General features: G+C 43.4%; 1 protein-coding gene across 1 annotated transcript; it reads right to left on the bottom strand.

The window, feature by feature from the left end:
• Nucleotides 1-2,024: 2,024 nt before the first annotated feature.
• GGH (gamma-glutamyl hydrolase) lies at nucleotides 2,025-19,308 on the bottom strand. The gene is made up of 9 exons (XM_056854909.1): nucleotides 19,170-19,308; nucleotides 14,985-15,099; nucleotides 14,401-14,451; nucleotides 10,197-10,281; nucleotides 7,833-7,971; nucleotides 5,653-5,759; nucleotides 5,477-5,567; nucleotides 3,553-3,690; nucleotides 2,025-2,146 (listed from the first exon to the last, which is right to left on the bottom strand). Exons 1-9 carry the CDS (start codon nucleotides 19,306-19,308, stop codon nucleotides 2,025-2,027), a joined length of 987 nt encoding a protein of 328 aa, XP_056710887.1.
• Nucleotides 19,309-20,614: the final 1,306 nt, after the last annotated feature.

The raw sequence follows: 20,614 nt of genomic DNA, 5'->3' as shown, positions 1-20,614 counted from the left end.
TCTCTCAAATCTTCTTGTTTTACAGGTGCAGGTCAGAGACCTTTCTCTATTGGATATATTCTGGTGTGCTCCCCTTGTCTGGGAGGAAGAGGAAGACAGCTGTTTCAAGTTCTAATTCTTCATCAGTCCCTCTTTATTTCCCTTATACACAACAATACATATTCAGTTACATGTGTTATTACAGACGTTTTAAGCAATCAATTAACGTGGCATACAACGTTACTTACATTTTGTATCTCATGTTAAAAATTCCAATCCCTTCCTGGGCTAACTTGCAAAGGTTTCCAGATGGATACAATCAAGTTAGTAAAGGTTCCAAGATGGATACCCTCTCTCAATACTGACACAACATCTCTATTCAACTATTTTCTAAATGATTCACAGGTGTGAATGACTAATCAGCTGCTGTACGTTAAAGGAAAACCACTCATGTTACCTAAATAAAACAGGAAAGATCATTTTCCAAGTTTAAACCCTTGGGGGCGATAGTGTCAAATAAGTGTATGAAATATGCTTCTTTTTGCCGTAATATTATTTCTGTGTCATATTTAACAAACCATCTACCTTTAAGGTGCCATACTCCTGCTATTACAACTAATCTCCAGCCAATAAAGATTAGTTCCCCTGGAGAAAATGGCCACTTTGGCAATTGGATTCTATGATATTGAAGTCCCTCCCCTCCCCAATTCCCGCCCTCCTCAGACTCTGTCCCAAAAATCTCCAGATATTTCCCAACCAAGAGCTGGCAACCCTAGTGCCAAGTCTCATGGTGTAAAACTCATTTCTTGCCACTGGCATGAAGGCAGGCCTCTTCAGCTTCCTCAAACAAACCAGATTTCTGAATTCAGAGCTGAACTCTACAAGGAAGAATTCCATTTCACTGTAACATGAATGGGAGGAAATGCTAACAGTGTGATCATCGTGAGACACCAAAAACAAAACAAACCATGTACTATGAATTAAACCAGGATAAAGGTCAGTTCTGTTGTTTACCACCAGCACATGACAGAAGAAGGGCCTATCCCCAGGTCCAGGGCCATCAGACCGGTTCCTCCGATCTCTCCCCCTTCTGAACGTGGGAACTTTGGCCCGTGCATACAAGTTTAGGGGATGGAAAATGTGAGGACCTGTGCGGTTTGCAGATTATAGGCCATGAACACAAACCAAGTGCAGCTCCTGTCTCATTCTGATCCAGGGGATTTGTGCAGGAGCAGACTCTACTACATATTGTTCTCCATTTGTGAAGAAGAGTTGGGTTTTTTATGCCGACTTTCTCTACCACTTAAGGGAGACTCAAACCGGCTTACAATCACCTTCCCTCCCTCTTCCCACAACAGACACCCTGTGAGGTGTCTGGTATCAGAGGGGTATCAGAGGAGCATGCCTATTATTTTGGGTGCGGTGGGACACAGGCAGGATGGTGCTGCTGCACTCGTCTTGTTAGTGGCTTCCTAGAGGCACCTGGTTGGCCACTGCGTGAACAGACTGCTGGACTTGATGGGCCTTGGTCTGATCCAGCAGGGCCTTTATGTTCTTATGAGGTAGGTGGGGCTGAGAGAGCTGTGACTTGCCAAAGTTCACCCAGCTGGCTTCATGTGGAGGAGCGAGGAAACAAATCCAGTTCACCAGATTAGCCTCCGCCGCTCATGTGGAGGAGTGGAGAATCAAACCCGGTTCTCCAGATCAGACTCCACCGCTCCAAACTGCCGCTCTTAACCACTATACCACGCTGGCTCGTGGGATTTGGGGTACAGTCCCCAGGGAACTTCTGCACGTGTCTAATTGTCCACAATGCTCTTGCACAACTTCCCAACTATTTCAACTGGGGCTTTCAGCAGAGATCCTTCCTGGGAACTGAAAACAAGAAGTGCAATTCTACAGAGAACACAAGAAAAATAATTTTAGAAGGAATGATAAGCAAGCTGCATTCTTGCCATTTGAAATGCTTTGCGTTCATTTAATTCCAAAACATCCTGAAGCTGAAGAATTTCAAAATGACCTCTCTCATACCTCTGTCTGAAGACTTAGTCAAAAAAATAAGCCTGGTCAAATGAAGAAATATTCGCAGTGAAAATAGGGCTAAAATTATAAATCAGAGCCTCTGTCTCTTCCTTTTTGCTGGAAAACCGATGGTTGCTCTTCCGGGCTGGAAAACATTTGATAACTATAGGTTACTTCAGCACTATGAATTATAAGATCAACTCTTATTTCAAGACAGGATTGTGTTTAACACCCTGATATGAAACAACTACAGTCCAAACTCTGCCCATTAAAGGACTTCCTGGTCCCCTCTTCAAAAGGAACACCTGGAATGGCTGTGCACACAAGAAGCTTCCTTTCTTTTGGTTATCACATTTAAAGAATACCTTTTCAAATACAAGTGCATAGAGAGCGACTTACCTTGGAAATTTCTACTGAAATCAGAATGGATATAGGAGACTAGCAAAAGGCACAGCCCCAGGTTAACTTTGAGACTGTGGTGGAAGTTGCTATAGATTGGTTCTCTGGACTTTAGCAGCACAAGCAATCAGGGTTATCTGCAACTTCAGATAACCAACCAGCCAGCCAACTGCTGTCTAAATTGCAAAGCTTGAGAGAGTGCAGAACAGAGCAACCAAAATGATCAGGGGGCTAGAGCAACTGCCCTATAAGGAGCGGTTAAAACGCTTACGGCTGTTTAGCTTGGAAAGAAGGCGGTTAAGGGGAGATATGATAGAGGTCTATAAAATAATGAATGGTATGGAGAGAGTGGACAGGGAGAAGCTTCTCTCCCTCTCATAATACTAGAACGCGGGGTTATCTGCTGAAGCTGGAGGGTGAGAGATTCAAAACAGATAAAAGGAAGTATTTCTTCACACAACGCATAGTTAAATTGTGGGACTCACTGCCCTAGGATGTGGCAAGGGCTGCCAATTTGGAAGGGAGTGGACACATTCATGGAGGAGAGGGGTATTCATGGCTACTAGTTAAAACGGATACTAGTCATGATGCATACCTATTCTCTCCAGGATCAGAGGAGCAGGCCTGTTATATTAGGTGCTTTGGAACACAGGCAGGATAATGCTGCTGCAGTTGTCTTGTTTGTGGGCTTCCTAGAAGCACCTGGTTGGCCAATGTGTGAACAGACTGCTGGACTTGATGGACCTTGGTCTGATCCAGCATGGCCTTTCTTATGTTCTTAAAATCCTTAAATGTTACTCATTAGGTCTATCTGTTCAAAGTTTCGTTTAAAACTTAATATTGTCCCCTGCACCTTATAAATAAAACGTAGTGTTCTCTGGTCTACTACTACTGCCTTCAGAAAACCTGGTTGTATTCTAAATCTGATGAAGTGGACTCTGGCCCTAAAAAGCTCACATCAGAATACTTTTGTTAGCTTTTAAAGTGGCTGTTTTGTCACTTAACTACTTTATTTAGACTTTGCTTTTAGCTCAGCATGTGGCAATGAGTTTACAGCTTATACATAAACATGTCTCCTTTCCAATTCAAAATGCAAGTTCGCGACATTTATCTACAAACTTAAAATATATAGTCTTTACAAAAACTCCATACCTTCATTAACTAAGAAGTCAGCGATATAATATGTTACTTGCATAGCTGATCGAGAATGTGGTATGCCTGTTTTGTTCCTCCATTCAAATGGATTTTTCTCTGGATGCCACTGGACACCATACACTGGGAAGGCATAAGCTGGAAAAACAATACATTTTTCATTAATCTACAACAAGACAAAGGGCACTTTCGCACATGCTGAATAATGCACTTTTAATCCACTTTCAATGCACTTTGAAGCTGGATTTTACTGTGTGAAATGGCAAAATCCACTTGCAAATAATTGTTAAAGTGCACTGAAAGTGGATTGGAAGTGCATTATTTGGCACGTGTAAAAGTGCCCAAAGACTTTATATAGTGCTACAGAGAGTTCAAAGCAGTTCAGTACAATATCTTGCTGTAAATCTTACTACAACCCTATAAGGGTCCATATTCCATATCTGTGATGAAGATGGAAGTTAAGAAATCAAGAAAGAATGGTTGCTGCAAGCCATCTAGTGAGTTCATGGCAGATGCAAGACTCAAACAAGGAACTTCTGCTTGTCCACTGTCCTGCGCCAACTCTCAAATTTAAAGAATATCAGTGTAGTAGTTAAACAGTGCTACCTAACATCTTGGTGGCATGCACTTTAACTTGCCGAAGGTTCAGTTGTTACATCTGTTAGCTCCTTGAAGCAAGGAATGTCTTCGCTTGCTTCAAAAGTGCAAAGACACACTTAACACTGGCAGCATATGCAAATTCAAGACGTACAGCAAAATGTGGTTGCAAAATATGTTTAGCAACAAAGTCCTCTCCAATTGATATCAAGCCCTTCCTCTCTCAAAATAGCCAGAAAACTGTAATCACCTTACTGGTCATACTCCGCCTGTCCTGAAGAGGGAGGATCATCTCATGTCAGTGGTAAAAAATGGTCCAGGGAAGACCAGTTCAAAATGATGGGGCCATTAAAGCCCCTTTTATATCCCTTTTCCTGCTAGTGCCAGGAAAACAAACCCTAAGGAGTATTTGCACCACTAAAATTATGGATGTGACTCCCAAGGGGTATGCCAATGCATCCAGAGATGAGTCACAACAGGTAGCCATGTTAGTCTGTCAGTAGCAGTAGAAAAGAGCAATAGTTCAGTAGCACCTTAAATGCTAACAAAATTTCTGGCAGGGTATGAGCTTTTGTGAGTCACAGCTCACTTCTTCAGAAACCATGGTATCTGAAGAAGTGAGCTGTGACTTATGAAAGCTCATACCCTGCCAGGAATTTTGTTAGTATTTAAGGTGCTACTGAACTATTGCTCTTTTCTACGGCAGGAGATGAAGTTATCCAGCCTGACCAAATATTTGTTTAGGTTCCGGGGCATGTCTGCATTAATAGGGATATTCTTGAGTGGAAAGGAATGCCAAGTTACTGTCCTGCAAGCATGAGTCGTTCACCATGGCCTGGGTGTGTGGGGCCTCAGAGAGCTGCAGAAAGTATTCTAGATTAGGGTGTTGAAAAGCCTTCCCGTTGGAATTTGGCTTTTCCTCTTACAATCATCTTTTCTTACATGTAGCCTTATTACGATTCTCTGATATGATGCAACATGGAATTTCCCTGCACTTTTAGCTGCACATGGCTCTGGGGGTCTAGGGAAGCAGTAAAGCATGCTTCCCGATGAGAAGGGGGTCTTGGAGTAAGAGCCATGTATGGCCAACTCATGGTGGCCAATAAAAACAGCAGGCCTGAGTCTTCTCTGCTTCCTATTTCCCCTGGAAAAGTTTAATCATGAAAAACGCACGGCATGATGTCATCCCTGACCTCCAGTTTACTTCATGGCAGCCTTAAGGACACTTCCGATACAATAAAGTCATGTGTTCTGGGTTATCAAGCACGGATCTACTGGCTGCAATATCTGGCAATGGTCAGAGCTTAAGTGTTGACCCAACTATTACCTTCCATGGTGGATACAAACTCTACATTGCCCTGGACGTTGGTTGTCAAGATCTTATAGAAACTGCGCAATTTCTCATTATTTGTAAAATTCTGCAAGAGAAGAAAAAAATATTTTAAATCTACATGTAAACAGGCAAGTTTATTCTTGACCCCTCTATTAAACATACACCATTACCTTCACAGAAAGGCTCCAGAAATGGAAGTTTGCAGCCACAGGGTCAGAAGCCATCTCTTTCAGCAAATCGTCAGGAAAACGTGCAAACATCCTGCTGCCTTTGGCATCTTAGATCGAAAAAATAATAATTGTCAATGGCAGGGTATCCATTCATTTATTTAGCTGTACAGTCTGCTCAGGGCTGAATGTCACATCCCAAAAAAAGAGTGGAAAACACAGACGGTGCCCAGTACAACAAAACAGTTTTTGATCATTAAGCACACACGGTACTGGCCGAAACCACACCAAACTTTACAACTCTTGCTAAACATTTATCACACTACATGGCTAAATAATGAATATACAGGAACACCCTTATTATCACATTTTAATGGAATTAATTATAAATACATTTAGCATCTACTTAAGGAATGGGATCCTGCAATTTGTTAGAAGGTGCTGCTGGCTGGTGATTTTTTCAGCTACCCTCCAACTCCCGCCCCCCAACAACAGCCATTTCTGACCCTGGGAGACTTTTGTTACTGGGATTGCAGGACCTGCATGTGGCCATGAGGGTCAGGAGGCTGGAGTGAGGAGGGGGAAGGGAATGGCATGGGTGGAGCGCCAGTGAGGGAAGGGGAAGAAGGGAGCCATTTCAGCCAGGCATGTCAGTACATACAAGGAGTGAGTACTCCACCTTTACGATGTTCTTAAAAAGCCAATGAAACACAATAAAACTATTTAAGACATTCATAATTGCGTAGGAGAGGAGTTATCAGTCATCAAGCCTGAATTCTCTCCAGAAGCTAAAATGACTAAACTGTACTTTGGTCACATCATGAGAAGACAAGACTCACTGGAAAAGACAACCATGCTAGGAAAAGTTGAAGGCAGCATAAAAAGAGGAATACCCAAGAAGAAGAGTTGGTTTTTATATGCCAACTTTCTCTACCACTTAAGGAAGACTCAAAACGGCTTATAATCACCTTCCCTTCCCCACAACAGACACCCTGTGAGGTAGGTGGGACTGAGAGAGTGTGACTAGCCCAGGGTCACCCAGCTGGCTTCATGTGTAGAAGAGGGGAAACAAACCCAGTTCACCAGATTAGCCTCAGCCACTCATGTGGAGGAGTGGGGAATCAAACCTGGATCTCCAGATTAGAGTCCACCGCTCCAGACCACTTCTCTTAACCATTACACCATGCTGGCTCTCAACATGGGATGCAACTTGATGGTACATAACACACATGACCAGCAGTGCAAAGTTTAAATGTGTTTTCACATGCAGACATGTTCCTTAGATTTAGGTACAGTATGGTAGGATATAATTTTTTAAAAAATTAGATTTGGATTGTTGTTGAACTAACTGGGATTTTCTGTTGACTTTACAAGCAAGCCCCCTTCCCCAGTGCTTCCTTTCTGCAGCACTGCTGGACCATCAGGAGTTTGTCAGTTGGAGCAACAGGGCTGGTGGGAGAAGCAGCTACTTGAGCACAGTCTGTTGAGCCAAGCTACCAATGGGCACTCTCTTGCTCTGACCCTCCCTCCTGTTGCTGTTAGTGGTCTGCATGTGTGTGTGTGAAAAGCGCCGTCAAGTCACAGCTGACTTATGGCAACCCCAGCAAGTGGCTTTCAAGACAAGTGAGAAGCAGAGGCGGTTCCCCATTGTTTTCCTTTCCAAGTACTGACCCTGCTTAGATTCAGAGATCTGATGACAGAGGGCTATACTATCCTGCCTTTCCTCCCCACCTAGCAAAGGACATACCAAGCCAGGAACATATTGGGGGAAGGGCCGTAGCTCAGTGGTAGAGCATCTGCTTGGCATGCACAAGGTCCCAGGTTCAATCCCCAGCATCTCCAGTTAAAGGGACTAGGCAAGCAGGTGATGTGAAAGACCTCTGCCTGAGACCCTGGAGAGCCACTGCCGGTCTGAGTAGACAATACTGACTCTGGTGGACCAAGGGTCTGATTCAGTATAAGGCAGCTTCATGTGTTCATATGTGTTCATTAGATCCAAGACTACAGTTTCCTGAATGCCAAATTGCAGGTTAATTCAAGCCAAATTGCAGGTTAATTCAAGCCGTTATGTCACTTTTTCTCATTAAATTAATTACGTATGCTGGTCTTGTATGCTCTTCCAAACACAAGAGAGAGATTTAGGATCTGAAACAGCAAATTAAAGCCTAACAAAACTGTTTTACCTTTCGTAAAATTCAGTGGAAGTGCAAGATTATCCGTGTTAGTCCAAGTCAGCAAGTTCTCTCCGCAGGTGAGATAGGTGAGCAGCTGGTGTCCCAGGCATGTTCCCCATACAGGAAAATAGTCTCCTCTCTTATTAGCCTTGACAGCAACAATAGGAAAGAGATTAACAAATGGAACGATGCGTACAGATCTTAGGCTTTTGTATTCCCCCAATGGATCTACCTGAGAGACGGCAGGGAGGTTATGAGCAGACTATACAAGAGAGCCATTCGACCAAGGAAATTGACAGGGCTGAAACCACGTGCAGGGCTGGCAGCCACAGGGATATCTGCAAGTGCCTCCCCTCCGTGTTCAGCTTTCAATTGAAAAGAAGGGGGGGGGGGATCAAGAAATTATCTAGCCCTTTTGCTAATGGAAATACAAACAGAAATGTCCAGGCAGGATTCTACTCAATTGCTTGAAAATAATTAAGCTTGTCTTTGCTTCAGCATTCTGGCCAAAAGGTTTAAAGACACTGGAAAAAAACTGCTGAGTGTTTGCCCCTTATTTTTTTAGATTATATTAAAATTCAGTAGTTCTGTATTAAACATATCAATACAGTTTTTGCTGTTTTGCATTAAGTTACAATGGCCCACCCCACCCCCAGAGGCCATCACATGTGGCCGCCAGACCAGCAATGGCGATCATCTGTTTGAGTCTGGTGACTGCCTTCCCCACAGCACAGAAGGTGATAACAGCTACAGTCTCACCTCTGGCCTAGATTTGGGCTTCTGGGGCATTCAGAAGTTGCAAGAAGTCCCACCCCTCCTGCTGACTCCTCTCTGCGGAGCAGGGACCGTACCAGTGATGACCAGAACCAACACTACCCACTGCCGATACGACTTCAGTCCCACTATCTTCCTTTCAGAGTATTTCTGGCTATGGGCCTGACACCTCTGCGACTCCATTATACAGTTTTTTACTTTTGCGTGTATTTTTATTATTTGCCTAGGTATAACTGATGAAAGAAGGGTTACTTTTGCAGAAGTGGTGTGGAGGAAGGCATCTTCATTTACACTGGTATAGTCTTTTCTTAAACTGATCTAAAAGCTACTTAAGTCATAATCATGCCTCTGCTTTGGTGCCTAGAAGCTTAGCAAGACGCCTACTCACAGACTAAACAATGATCATATTTATCATTAATTTGCAAGAGAGAAGAGAGAATAACATCCGTGAATAGCCAATCCAAGCAAGATAAAGTAGTAAGAGACACTATTATAAATCTGATCGTATCATTCCAATAACCTTGTTTGCATTTTGCAGCTCATTTTAAATAGAGAAAGCAAACCAGAATAATTTCAAAAGAAGAAATTCACAGAACACAATTATCAGAATAAAGCAGAAAATAACAATGAAAGAAAACTTCTTTTAAAATACAGTTCTCTCCCTCTCACTCTCTCTGTGTTTGTGTATATATATATTTATATGTACATATTATATATATATATATGTGTGTGTGTGTGTGTGTTTGTTTATTTATATAAATGCTGAGTCAGATCCAAGCTATCAGGAGTAGAATGGAACTTTTCTGCTTCCTGCCCCACTAAAGCCACTGCTCCTTCCCTGAAAAACTATACCCCTGAGGGTCAGGAGATATCTATGAATAGTGGTGGGCATGATGATGGCAAAACAGATATGCCCCTTTGCTGGAACTTTTATTTATATCCAGAAAGTCTGGAGCTATTATTTATTGACCTTATTCATATCCCACCTTTCTCTCTAATCAGGACCCGAAGCAGCTTACATTGTTCTCCTCCACTTGATTTTATCCTCACAACAACCCTGTAAGGCAGATTAGGCTGAGAGTGCATGATTGGCCTGAGGTCACCCAACAAGCTTTCATGGCAGAGTGGGGGATTCAAACCTGGTGTCCCAGATCCTACTCCGACACTCTAATCACTACACCACGCTTGGCTCTACACCATGCTCTAGCCCAGTTATATAACATAACTGAACTACTGCTAAATGCCAGCGGTGATGGTTATTTATCTGTTTCTATAATGGAGATCAGAAAGGAAATTATGGCCCTATTCCTGCAAATGCATGCATACTATTTCTTTCTTTTTTTAAGTCACTTTGTAAGATACACGTCCACAAGGGCAAAAATGTGGAACTCTCAAGTGTGTTTTATCTTTTGAGGACAGAAACCACATCATTTATAGCTCGCAGCCAATCCTGCGTTTGCAGTAGAACTCCGTACATACACACAAAGATAAGGCAGAGACATAGGCCTGCACAGCATCTGCTGGCTGGACAGTGTGCAAATATAAACTCTGATCTTGATTTCTGAACTCTGCCAACACAGAGAACATTTGAAAGCTGACCTCTAGTGCTTTCTTGTAGAATATCTTCGCAACCCTGGAAAATTCAGAAGTGTTAAGGCTAACACCACCTCCAGGATAAAGTATCCTAAAGAAAACAGAAAGTCGATATATTTTTTCAAGCAGCAATGAATTGCTACCAAAGAACAACTACAAAGTAAAAGCACAACGAGGCTAAATTTGGAATAGTAACAATGTAAACATAAACAATATAAATATGAAATACAATGACAGATTAAAGGAACATTCAAGTTGTCTGGTCAACTAAGCATTCCTTACCTCTTTTAGACAACTATGTGTTATTCAATCAGAACAGAAACTAACGGGAACTATGAGGAAGGGAATGTATGAAGAAATGTTTCAATGATAAATCCCAATCAGCAATTAAAAAAAAAATTCGAACAGTGTTGTCAGTTCTGGAAATGTCCTCACTTACAGGACCTGTTATCTTCTCTCACTTCTCACCTACTTAACACGCCAGAGCAGTCAGCCCATCCCATGATCCATGCTATTAATCTTGGGAAATATTTCTTCAGCACTCGGACATCTTAAAATGGGACACTGGAGTTATCACTGGGGATAAGAATATGGCTCTGGCCACTTACAGACAGGATGTTTTAGGAGATGGACACCACCACCATTGCAAGGCTGACCTGGAGCAACTACAGCCATGTGAAAGCATCCAATTCTTAATAATCCTACACCAACTGCTAGTTCTGCAACCACCTGAATCTCAAACTAGTTGTCCAGGGTTTTTCTGAAAAGCTTTTGCAAGGCTTCAGGCGACTAGGACTCTGACAGGGAAAAATCAACTCAATGAAAGCATTCTATGGTCACTGAAATGTGTTGAAAACGTTCTGAAGTCACTTCATATATGAAATGTCACCCCAAAATATGTTGCAGTGCTTTATTTCAGTGGCCTCAGACTAGAGTAACTTTAAATAGGATTATATGACAACCTATTTTAACAAGAGGCTGACACCAAATACATATGGTGTGTTGCAACAATGAGCCCTGTCACATTCATGTTTCCATTTTCATTGGCCTTCTGTTCTTGTGTTAGTATTTTTTTTTTAATTTAAAACATTTTAAGCCACCTTTCCACCCAACTTAAGGTCCCAACCAGGTGAACAAGGCAACAAAATTACAGCAAACTTTGAAATATACAAAAATATAAACAATCAAAACAAAACAAAACACACAGACACGTGAACAGAAAGGAGGGACAGTGACTGTCAGTGAGGAACACCAAACAAAACAGAAACGTTTTCACCTGCCCAGAAGCAAACTGGGAGCCAGTGAAGACAGAACAAGACTGGAATGATAAAGTTCCTATGATCCACTCCAGTTGGAATTCTGGCCACAGCATTTCGTACCACTTGTAGCATCTGTACACTCTTCAAGGGCAGCCCCATGTAGAGCACACTGCAGTGGTCTAATCTAGATGTTACAACAGTGTGCACTGCAGTGGCAAAACCTTTTTGCCCAGGAAAGGCTGAAGCAGGTGAAAGGTACTCCTGGCCACCACTGCAACCTGCTTTTCCAACCAGATGCCCATATCCAAAGGCACTCACAAGCTATGAATCTGCTCTTTTAGGGGAGAAACATCTTAATTCCAGGCACAACTCTTCCTCCTACCATTAGCATCTCCATTTCTTTGGGATTAAGTTTCAGCTGGCTAGCCCTTATCCACCCCAAAACTGCTTCCTGGCACCAATTCACAGTTTCTACAACCTACCTGAGATTTGTTGGAAGACTGAGATAGAACTGAGTATCATCCGCATATTGGTCACAACCCACTCTAGATCTCCAGATGACCTCTCCCCATGGCTTCCATAGATGCTAAAAAGCATGGGGGGGGGCAACATGGAGCCTTGTGGGACCCTATGAGCCAGAGGCCAATGGGCTGAGCAGCAGTCCCCCAGTACCACCCCCTGGAGCCTACTTTCCAGGTAGGATCGAAACCACTGCAGGATGGTGCCTCCCTATCCAAAAAGGCAGTCTAGGAGAATTCCATGACTGATTATATCAAAAGCTTCCGCAAGGTCCAGGAGAATCAACAGGGTCACACTCCCTCCCTCCATCTCCCGGCACAGGTCATCTACCAGGGAACTAAAGCTGGTCAACAACCATCCCTGCAGCGCCCTGGGTGAGAAAGCCGGTGCAAAAAAGCTGCCCAGACTGGGAAAATAATTGTTTTGTTATGCATTAAAAAACACACTTTGTGAATCTGAAGTCATAGGATGTGACCTTTTCTGACCATTCAGAGGGTAGGCAGACCAGGCACTAAAAAATAACTAAAGAGACTAGCAAAACATCACGAAATTTAGATAACACTCCATATTCTTTATGGCAATTTTATTCTTTTCTCTTTTCAAATAACAGGTTTAGAAAAATAAAAATCCAGACTGTTCAAGCAAGTGAATTCCAGTGAATTTGACCTGGAGCAGATTCCTTTCTTTCTTTTTTCTGGTTATCATTTTTTGAAAGAGAAGAACAGCCATTTATTTGTTATTTAGCAAATGAGTGGCAAGACAACATTTTTTGGCGACTTAACTCTTTCCTGCACAGAATTGTGCCGAGAGTTGCTGAGCCCCACCAACATGGCACCTTGATGTACAGCAGCTAGAGGTCAACTGAATGCTGCCTAGCACTAAGGGGGTGCCCCGCCCCATGCCATACCACTGATAAGTGGCTTGCTCAGTCAATTCTTTTGTCAGCAGATGCCTCAAGGTGACTGCCAGGTTTTCCTGCCAAGTTTTCCTGCCCATCTATTTTTTTCAAAAATTGTATTTTTAACTTTAAAAAAATCAAATACAAAAGTTTTTATTCATTTGTTTTCAAACAAAACAACCCTGACTCTGATGGGAGCTGCTGCCAGCAAGCAACTTGCCAAACGTGGGGTGAGTCCACCCTGGCCAGTGCAGCCACTGGCTTCCTACCTATGAAGAAGGTGAAGAAAGAACTCTCTCACGGCCAATTAAAGACAGTCCCCCAAAAATCGTGCTAGGCCCTGAAGCAGCCTGATCGTTTAATGTTGGTTAATGTAAACACATATGACTACTCAAATACATCTAAAAATTCAGATGAGATCATAGAATCATAGAGTTGGAAGGGACCACCAGGGTCATCTAGTCCAACCCCCTGCACAATGCAGGACATTCACAACTACCTCCCCCCTCCACACCCCCAGTGACCAGAAGATGGCCAAGAAGCCTTCCTTCTCATCATCTGCCTAAGATCACAAAATCAGAATTGCTGACAGATGGCCATCTAACCTCTTCTTAAAAACCTCCAGAGAAGGAGAGCTTACCACCTCCTGAGGAAGCCTGTTTCGCTGAGGAACTGCTGTGTTAGAAAATTCTTCCTAATGTCTAGATGGAAACTGTTTTGATTTAATTTCAACCCGTTGGTTCTGGCTTGACCTCCTGGGGCAACAGAAGTCATGATATTCAACTTTCCTCTTTTCTATAAAAGGCAACTCTTTCTTTGACTGCAATGTCTAACTTTGATTCGGTCCATATTTCAATACATAGCATATGTATTATCTCCCATAATACTAGAACACGAGGTCATCTGCTAAAGCTGGAGAGCGAGAGATTCAAAACAGAAAAAAGGAAATATTTTTTCACACAACGCATAGTTAAATTGTGGAACTCCCTGCCCCAGGATGTGGTGATGGCTGCCGGTTGGAGGCTTTAAGAGGGGACATATTCATGAAGGAGAGGGGTATTCATGGCTATTAGTTTGAATGGATACTGGTCATACTGCATACCTATTCTCTCTAGTATCAGAGGAGCATGCCTATTATTTTGGGTGCAGTGGAACACAGGCAGGATGGTGCTGCTGCAGTCGTCTTGTCTGTGGCTTCCTGGGGGCACCTGGTTGAGAGCAGACTGCTGGACTTTATGGGCCTTGGTCTGATCCAGCAGGGCCTTTCTTATGTTCTTATGTTTTTATAGTTACTCCTTTCCACTATTGAAGTATTACTTGTTCAGGGATTACCAAGTTTATTAAGACCCAGAGCCCTTGTCCTTTTGAGAAATTCCAGGAAGAAGGAAACTCCCTTCCCTCAAAAGAAAAACTAAACATAGCTAGCCAAATATCTATAATGACTGGGTGGAGCCTGGACCTCTGATGACCTAACAATCATTCCACTGGACTACCCTGCCATAATCAAAAAGCTGTTCAGAAGTGGTACACTTACCCATTAATGGAGCGGAAAACCTTATTATATTCTTCATCTGAACGATTTAGTCTGGAGAAACAAAAGAAATATAGTATAAACATATAGCTCTGATGGGGTACATGCAGGTTTCTCCAACAGGCCAAACAATACCCTCCCGCAGAACAGTTTCAGGTCAGGAAAATGGTGCAAGGAGAAGTATAAGCCTCTTTCCCCATGGTACTGATCCAAATCAGCCCCGACAGTCTGAGAAATGGGAGGGAGGGAGGGAGGGAGGAAGGAAGGAAAACTCTGACCTGATTGCAAGTCCTCAGGGTGGACACAACCTGTTAGGCCCAAATCTATCTATCCAAGGAAGTCGAGGTGACACATACAGTTCCCCTCTCTTCTGTTTTCTTTTCATAACAACCACTGGGAGAAAGTATGGCTGGCCCGAAGTCACCCAGCAAACTTCAGAGATTTGAACCTGGATCTTCAAGTCCTAATCATACCGCCTACCCACTCTCCCACAATGGTTCCAAGTCATTGGTCATTCAGTGTTGAGTAAAGCAGTCATTTTGTCTTAAGTAGTGTACAATATGAGCATGCCATTCATGAAAACTTGCCTTATCGGTGCTACACGAGCTCCAGCAGATTCAATGAACTTTACGTATGAAGCAGCAATATAAGAACTTCCATATTTTTGGAAGCTTTCGAAGTCAGATTCCTGTGCCAATATCCCTAAAGAGACCCAGAAAAATAAAGAGTAGTTATTATACAATAATAATAATAATAATAATAATAATACACACATATATATAAAATCAGCAACATATTGGCTGTCAAGTCATAGATGACTTATGGCAAACCTGTAGGGTTTACAAGGCAATAAATGTTCCGAGATGGTTTGCCATTGCCTGCCTCTGTGTCACAACCCCAGACGTCCTTAGTGGTCTCCCATACAAATACTAACCAGGGCAGAGCCTGCTTAGCTTTTGAGATCAGGCTAGACCGGGCTATACAGGCCAGGGCAATCAGCAACATGTATATGCTAAATAGAACGGCAGTAGGGATTGTAATTATTATATTCAAAAATAAAACATTAAATTAGAATCTTTCATTTTCCTCCATATATTTTACTCCACAAAAGAAAGTAGTGTTTGGCTAATAATTAGCCATCTCAAAAGGGAACTGGTTAAAAAGAATCGCATTCAAATTTGACATTATGTTCATTCCCTACCCAGAAAGCACCTCTTTCTGGAAAAGAGCAAGCATCCGGGGGCAGATCATCAAGCGTAAAGACATATGAACACATGTAGCTTTCTTATCCTGGTTCTGTAAAGGTCTGCATGGTCTACTAACTGACAAAGGCTTTTAGCTGGAGATGTGGAAAACTGAACCAAGGCTCTTTCTGCATACAAAGCAGGTGTTCTGCCACTGAGTTATACCCCCCATCACATAAATGTAGATGCTGCTCTTATTTCTTCTGATTACAAATTTACAAAATGTGCATATTATGCTGGGGCATATATGGAGTGTGCACATTATGAAATATGTATATGTGATTTCCATATCTGACCGTTTGCAAAAAAATAAATCTACTTCCTTTACTTAGTTGCAGAAAGTGAGTTAGACAATGATTTTGTCTCTGCTTAAAGCACTGAAGCTTTGTATATTTCTTAACTGGGAAAAATCAGTATCACATTTGCTTACAGGTTAGTTTTGGAGAATGTGGAGGACGATTTTGATACAGTATTGTGCAAGATCCAAAGCTATGATTTAGTACTGAAGCGAACTGGTTTATTGAGAAATGGTCTCTGTTTATTATGCCCTGGACCAGTAAATTTCAAGAGATCAACCTCATGAGTTGTGTGCCGTTTTCTCTTTGTATCATTAATTTTAAATATAAAATAAAGTTTATTTTTAAAATCCTATTTTTATATAAAAATGTTCTGCAGACAGTAAATGGGAACTATGTGAAGTCACTTAATCAATCTTGGGATTTGCTGACTTTAATTGTTTTGTAACATCTTCAAAATATACATTTCGCTTGCTGTATTTTAAAATATCTCCATTTCATTGATTAATCTAATGCATTGAACTATGCAGTCTTTATAAAAGTTCACATTAAAATCTTGCATTTGCTGCCTTAACGGTGTAAACTTTACTGTCTACCTCTACAGGTGAACAGGTTCCAGTTAGCAACTGCCCACTCTCTAACGCTGTCCTTTATAAGGACCCAAATATATATTCATGAAGAGATTTAGAACTTGCTTCCCAAATGGTCTTTACCTACAATGCAGACTAAAACACTACACTGTAACACTTTCCTGTAGGTCATGCAATTATGCCATTCGACCTATTGTGCAATTTTGGAAGAACTATAGCAGGATTCCAATGTGCCAGCTCATCACTCGTACAAAGTGGTGGAATTTCACTGAGCACTTCTGACACACCTGTGACTGAACAATAACAAGGAGGACAGTAAAAACAAAATCTAGCAAGCTTAAAAACAGCTTAAAAACAGGAAAGTTACTGGCAGTCACAAAAAATACATCTAAGGGGGGCAGATTATTATAGCAGAATTATGAATTTGCTAAACATACACTTTGGTTGAAATTTATTATTCATTTGAGAAGTTCCTTCATTCTGATGGAAAAGCCTATTTATCACAGGGAACCTGTGGAAATATAATGAATCTCAGGCATAAAGTGCTATAAAATGGGCAGCCACAACAAATAAGATGCCCCTACCATTTAACCTTTAAAAAAGAGGGGGCTACATACAGCAGACCCTCTCCCAGAGATCTTGATGGGAACAAGGCTCTTGTGGAATAAGGCATTCCTTAAAGTGGGCCAGACTGTGTGTACAGAGAGAAAAGTCAGCATTGATAATGCATTTATTTAATGGCACACAATGCTGAAGTTGGTTCTAGGATTCCAGGACATTATGCAATGCAGAGATGTAACTGGGAGGAAACCTTAAAAAAAATTAACCCATGTACAAACACATGGTAACGACCCCCTTCAATTTACCTGAAGTAAAAAAAAAACCGAGTTAAACTTTAGAAAAAACAATAGTGCATGGAATGAGAAAATGGAATTTGATCAGCACTTCAAGTCCTTAACACCAGGAGGTTGTCCCCGATGAACTGCACTACCAAGATGACTGGTTTAAAGGTTTGTTTTGGTGCAGTCTACTCTCATGCTAGCGATGGACCAAGGAAAAATAGGGAGACAGCTTTTCCCAAGGATTTCCCTCCTAATTTTTTGCAACAGAGAAACTAGACATCGGGCAGGGGGGGACCTCCTACAAAATATTTTATTTTGGATAAGAGTGAAAGGCGAGGTTTTATTCAGCATGCTTTTTAATAACTATGTAGTGTGAAGATTTTTATATAAGACAATCTAGAGCAGGGGTTTCCAACCTTTTTGAGCCTGTGGGCATCTTTTGAATTCTGACCCAGGGTAGTGAGCGCAACCACAAAAGGGCTGCTGCAGGAGGCTGAGCCAACCAAAGAATGTCAGCCAGCATAACTCTAATAGTAATTCTTCAACTTTTCGGGAAGAAGCTCTGCTTAACAGGGTGCCTTTTAAAATTAACATATTGTTTGAACACATTTTCTTGCATACACACATTTTATCTTGAAGATCCTTGTGCTGTGGTGGCAGCTGCTGCCAAAGCCATGTGGGGAGGGGGGTTGGGGACTCTGCACAGCCAATCAGATCTCCAGTGACCAATCAGAAGCCCTCCTGGGCCAAAGACCCACCAGAACATACCTATTAAAGATGCTAGAAGTCTACTGTGTGTGATAAGTATTATTTCAGGGCTGACTTTCGCAGACATACCTTTTCCCAACGAAACACAGAAGTAGATTTTTCTTAAGCAGGCCAAAGCAGTTATTACACCCCTCAAATAGATTTTGCGAACTATATTCACCACGGACACACTAGCCTTTTCCCCCTGTGTGTGTGTGTTAAGCGCCGTCAAGTCGCTTCCGACTCATGGCGACCCTATGAATGAAAGCCCTCCAAAATGTCCTAAAACTTTGACAGCCTTGCTCAGATCTTGCAAATTGAGGGCTGTGGCTTCCTTTATTGAGTCAGTCCATCTCTTGTTGGGTCTGCCTCTTTTCCTGCTGCCCTCAACTTTTCCTAGCATGACTGTCTTTTCCAGTGACTCTTGTCGTCTCATGGCGTGACCAAAATACGACAGCCTCAGTTTAGTCATTTTAGCTTCTAGGGTCAGTTCAGGCTTGATTTGACCTAGAACCCACTGATATGTTTTTTTGGCAGTCCACGGAATCCGTAACACTCTCCTCCAACACCACATTTCAAAGGAATCTATTCCCCCACCCCTAGATCTGCCAAAATGCAAACGCAAGCAGCGCAACAGCTATGCGAAGGGTAGCTTAACTTTAAAGAATAAATGAGCGAAAGCACCTCTCATCTGGGCCCAGATAAGCCATTCTCGGATCTCGGAGCCCCATTTGAGCAGAAGGAAGCAAGGCGTTAAAGCGCCTTGAGAGGAAACAGGGCTTTGGTCAACGGGCCCGATTTCTTCTAAGCCAGATCAGATTAGACTAAAGCGATAGGTCTGACAGGGTTTTCAAGGCCAGTTATTCTGGGCATGACGACCAGGTGGAGCTAAGGATGGCTCCGTCTGCCCGGAAGGTTGGCCGCTGTATGTTTTTGCATCCTGAATTCCCACCCGTCCGCCCTCCCTCGCCTCCCCTCCCCCCCACCCTGCCCCACAGCCAACCCAACCGGAGGTCCTGCTCCTCCGCCGCCGGCGCCAAGCCCCACACGCACCGAAGATGGGCCTCTCGTTCTCGTCGTCCCCCGAATGGCTCCGCAGCAGCAAAGAGATGGCGACGGGGCTGCAGCAGACAGCGAGGAGGCAGCACGCGATCAGCACGGCGCCGCAGCCGGGGCAGCTCGCCTTGTCCATCGGGCTGCCCGCCACCCGCTCCGGCTCTTGCTGAGGCGACGCTGCTCGCCGGCGCCTCCGCTCCAGGCGCGCAGGCGCGGCGGCCGAGCTGGAGCTCCGCCCACTGCGCGGCTCCTGGGCCGCGGGGGGCACGCCGGGAAATGAAGTCCTGAGGAAGAGCGGGTAGACCAGGGGCAAGAGCCCGGCGGCACCTTAAAGACTAACAACAATATTGTCGAAGGCTTTCACGGTCAGAGTTCATTGGTTCTTGTAGGTTATCCGGGCTGTGTAACCGTGGTCTTGGAATTTTCTTTCCTGACGTTTCGCCAGCAACTGTGGCAGGCATCTTCAGAGGAGTAACACTGAAGGAGAGACACTGTCCTTCAGTGTTACTCCTCTGAAGATGCCTGCCACAGTTGCTGGCGAAACGTCAGGAAAGAAAATTCCAAGACCACGGTTACACAGCCCGGATAACCTACAAGAACCAACTAACAACAATGTTTTCTGGCAGGGTGTGAGCTTTCGTGAGCCGCAGCTCGCTTCTTCAGATACAGCTGGAGTGAATACTAGCGCCAGGGAGGTACTTTTCTCTGCGTTTGTCCCAGCAAGTTTGTGCAATGCTAAAGCCCTGCAAAAGCAAGGCCAATAATAGTATCTGAAGAAGTGAGCTCCTCACGAAAGCTCCTACCCTGCCAGAAAATATTTTTTGCTAGTCTTTCAGGTGCTCCTGGACTCTTGCTCTTTTCTACTACTGCAGACAGACTCTCACGGCGACCCACTGGGAATTATCTTAGGAAGAACGTTGCCGTTGGAAGTTGTTTCCCTTCTCTTTCCTCTGAGCCTTTTCATGGTGTGACCTGGCTCAAAGCGATGGGGTGAAAACGCAAGAGAGGTTTTGTGTGCGTAAAGTGCCGTCAAGTCGCAGCCGACTTATGGCGACCCCTTTCTTGGGGGGTGTTCATGGCACGAGGTGGTTTGCCAGTGCCTTCCTCTGCACAGCAACCCTGGCCTTCCTTGGTGGTCTCCCATCCAAATACTAACCAGGGCCGACCCTGCTTAGCTTCCGAGATCTGGGGCGAAAACGCACGGTCGCTTTATCCTCCTTTAGTCCCTGTTTTAGCCAGGATCGAACGCACATTAGGCGAAACGCATGCGTTCGATCCTGGATGAATCCTGGCTGAAACAGGGATTAAAGGAGGATAAAACGACCAGGCGTTTTCGCCCCTGATGAGATCAGGCTAGCCTGGCCTCCCTCTAATTCAGGGGTTCTCAACAAGGGGGGAATGTTAGGGTTCGGGGGGGGGGGAATTGGGACCACTATTCAGCA

The sequence above is a fragment of the Euleptes europaea genome, chromosome 8 (assembly GCF_029931775.1).
Source record: "Euleptes europaea isolate rEulEur1 chromosome 8, rEulEur1.hap1, whole genome shotgun sequence".
Taxonomy (NCBI): Eukaryota; Metazoa; Chordata; class Lepidosauria; order Squamata; family Sphaerodactylidae; genus Euleptes; species Euleptes europaea.
This window is presented reverse-complemented; position numbering and strand designations above follow the sequence as displayed.

Bases quoted from the DNA above. Each gene is read 5' to 3' on its own strand.
- GGH (XM_056854909.1), bottom strand. From the start codon at position 19,308: ATGGACAAGGCGAGCTGCCCCGGCTGCGGCGCCGTGCTGATCGCGTGC. The intron at 5,760-7,832 runs GTAAAACAGTTT...TTTCGATCTAAG, and splicing joins TCCACTGAATTTTACGAAAG to ATGCCAAAGGCAGCAGGATG. The intron at 2,147-3,552 runs GTATGGAGTTTT...AATGTTTTCCAG, and splicing joins TGACTTCTTAGTTAATGAAG to CCCGGAAGAGCAACCATCGG.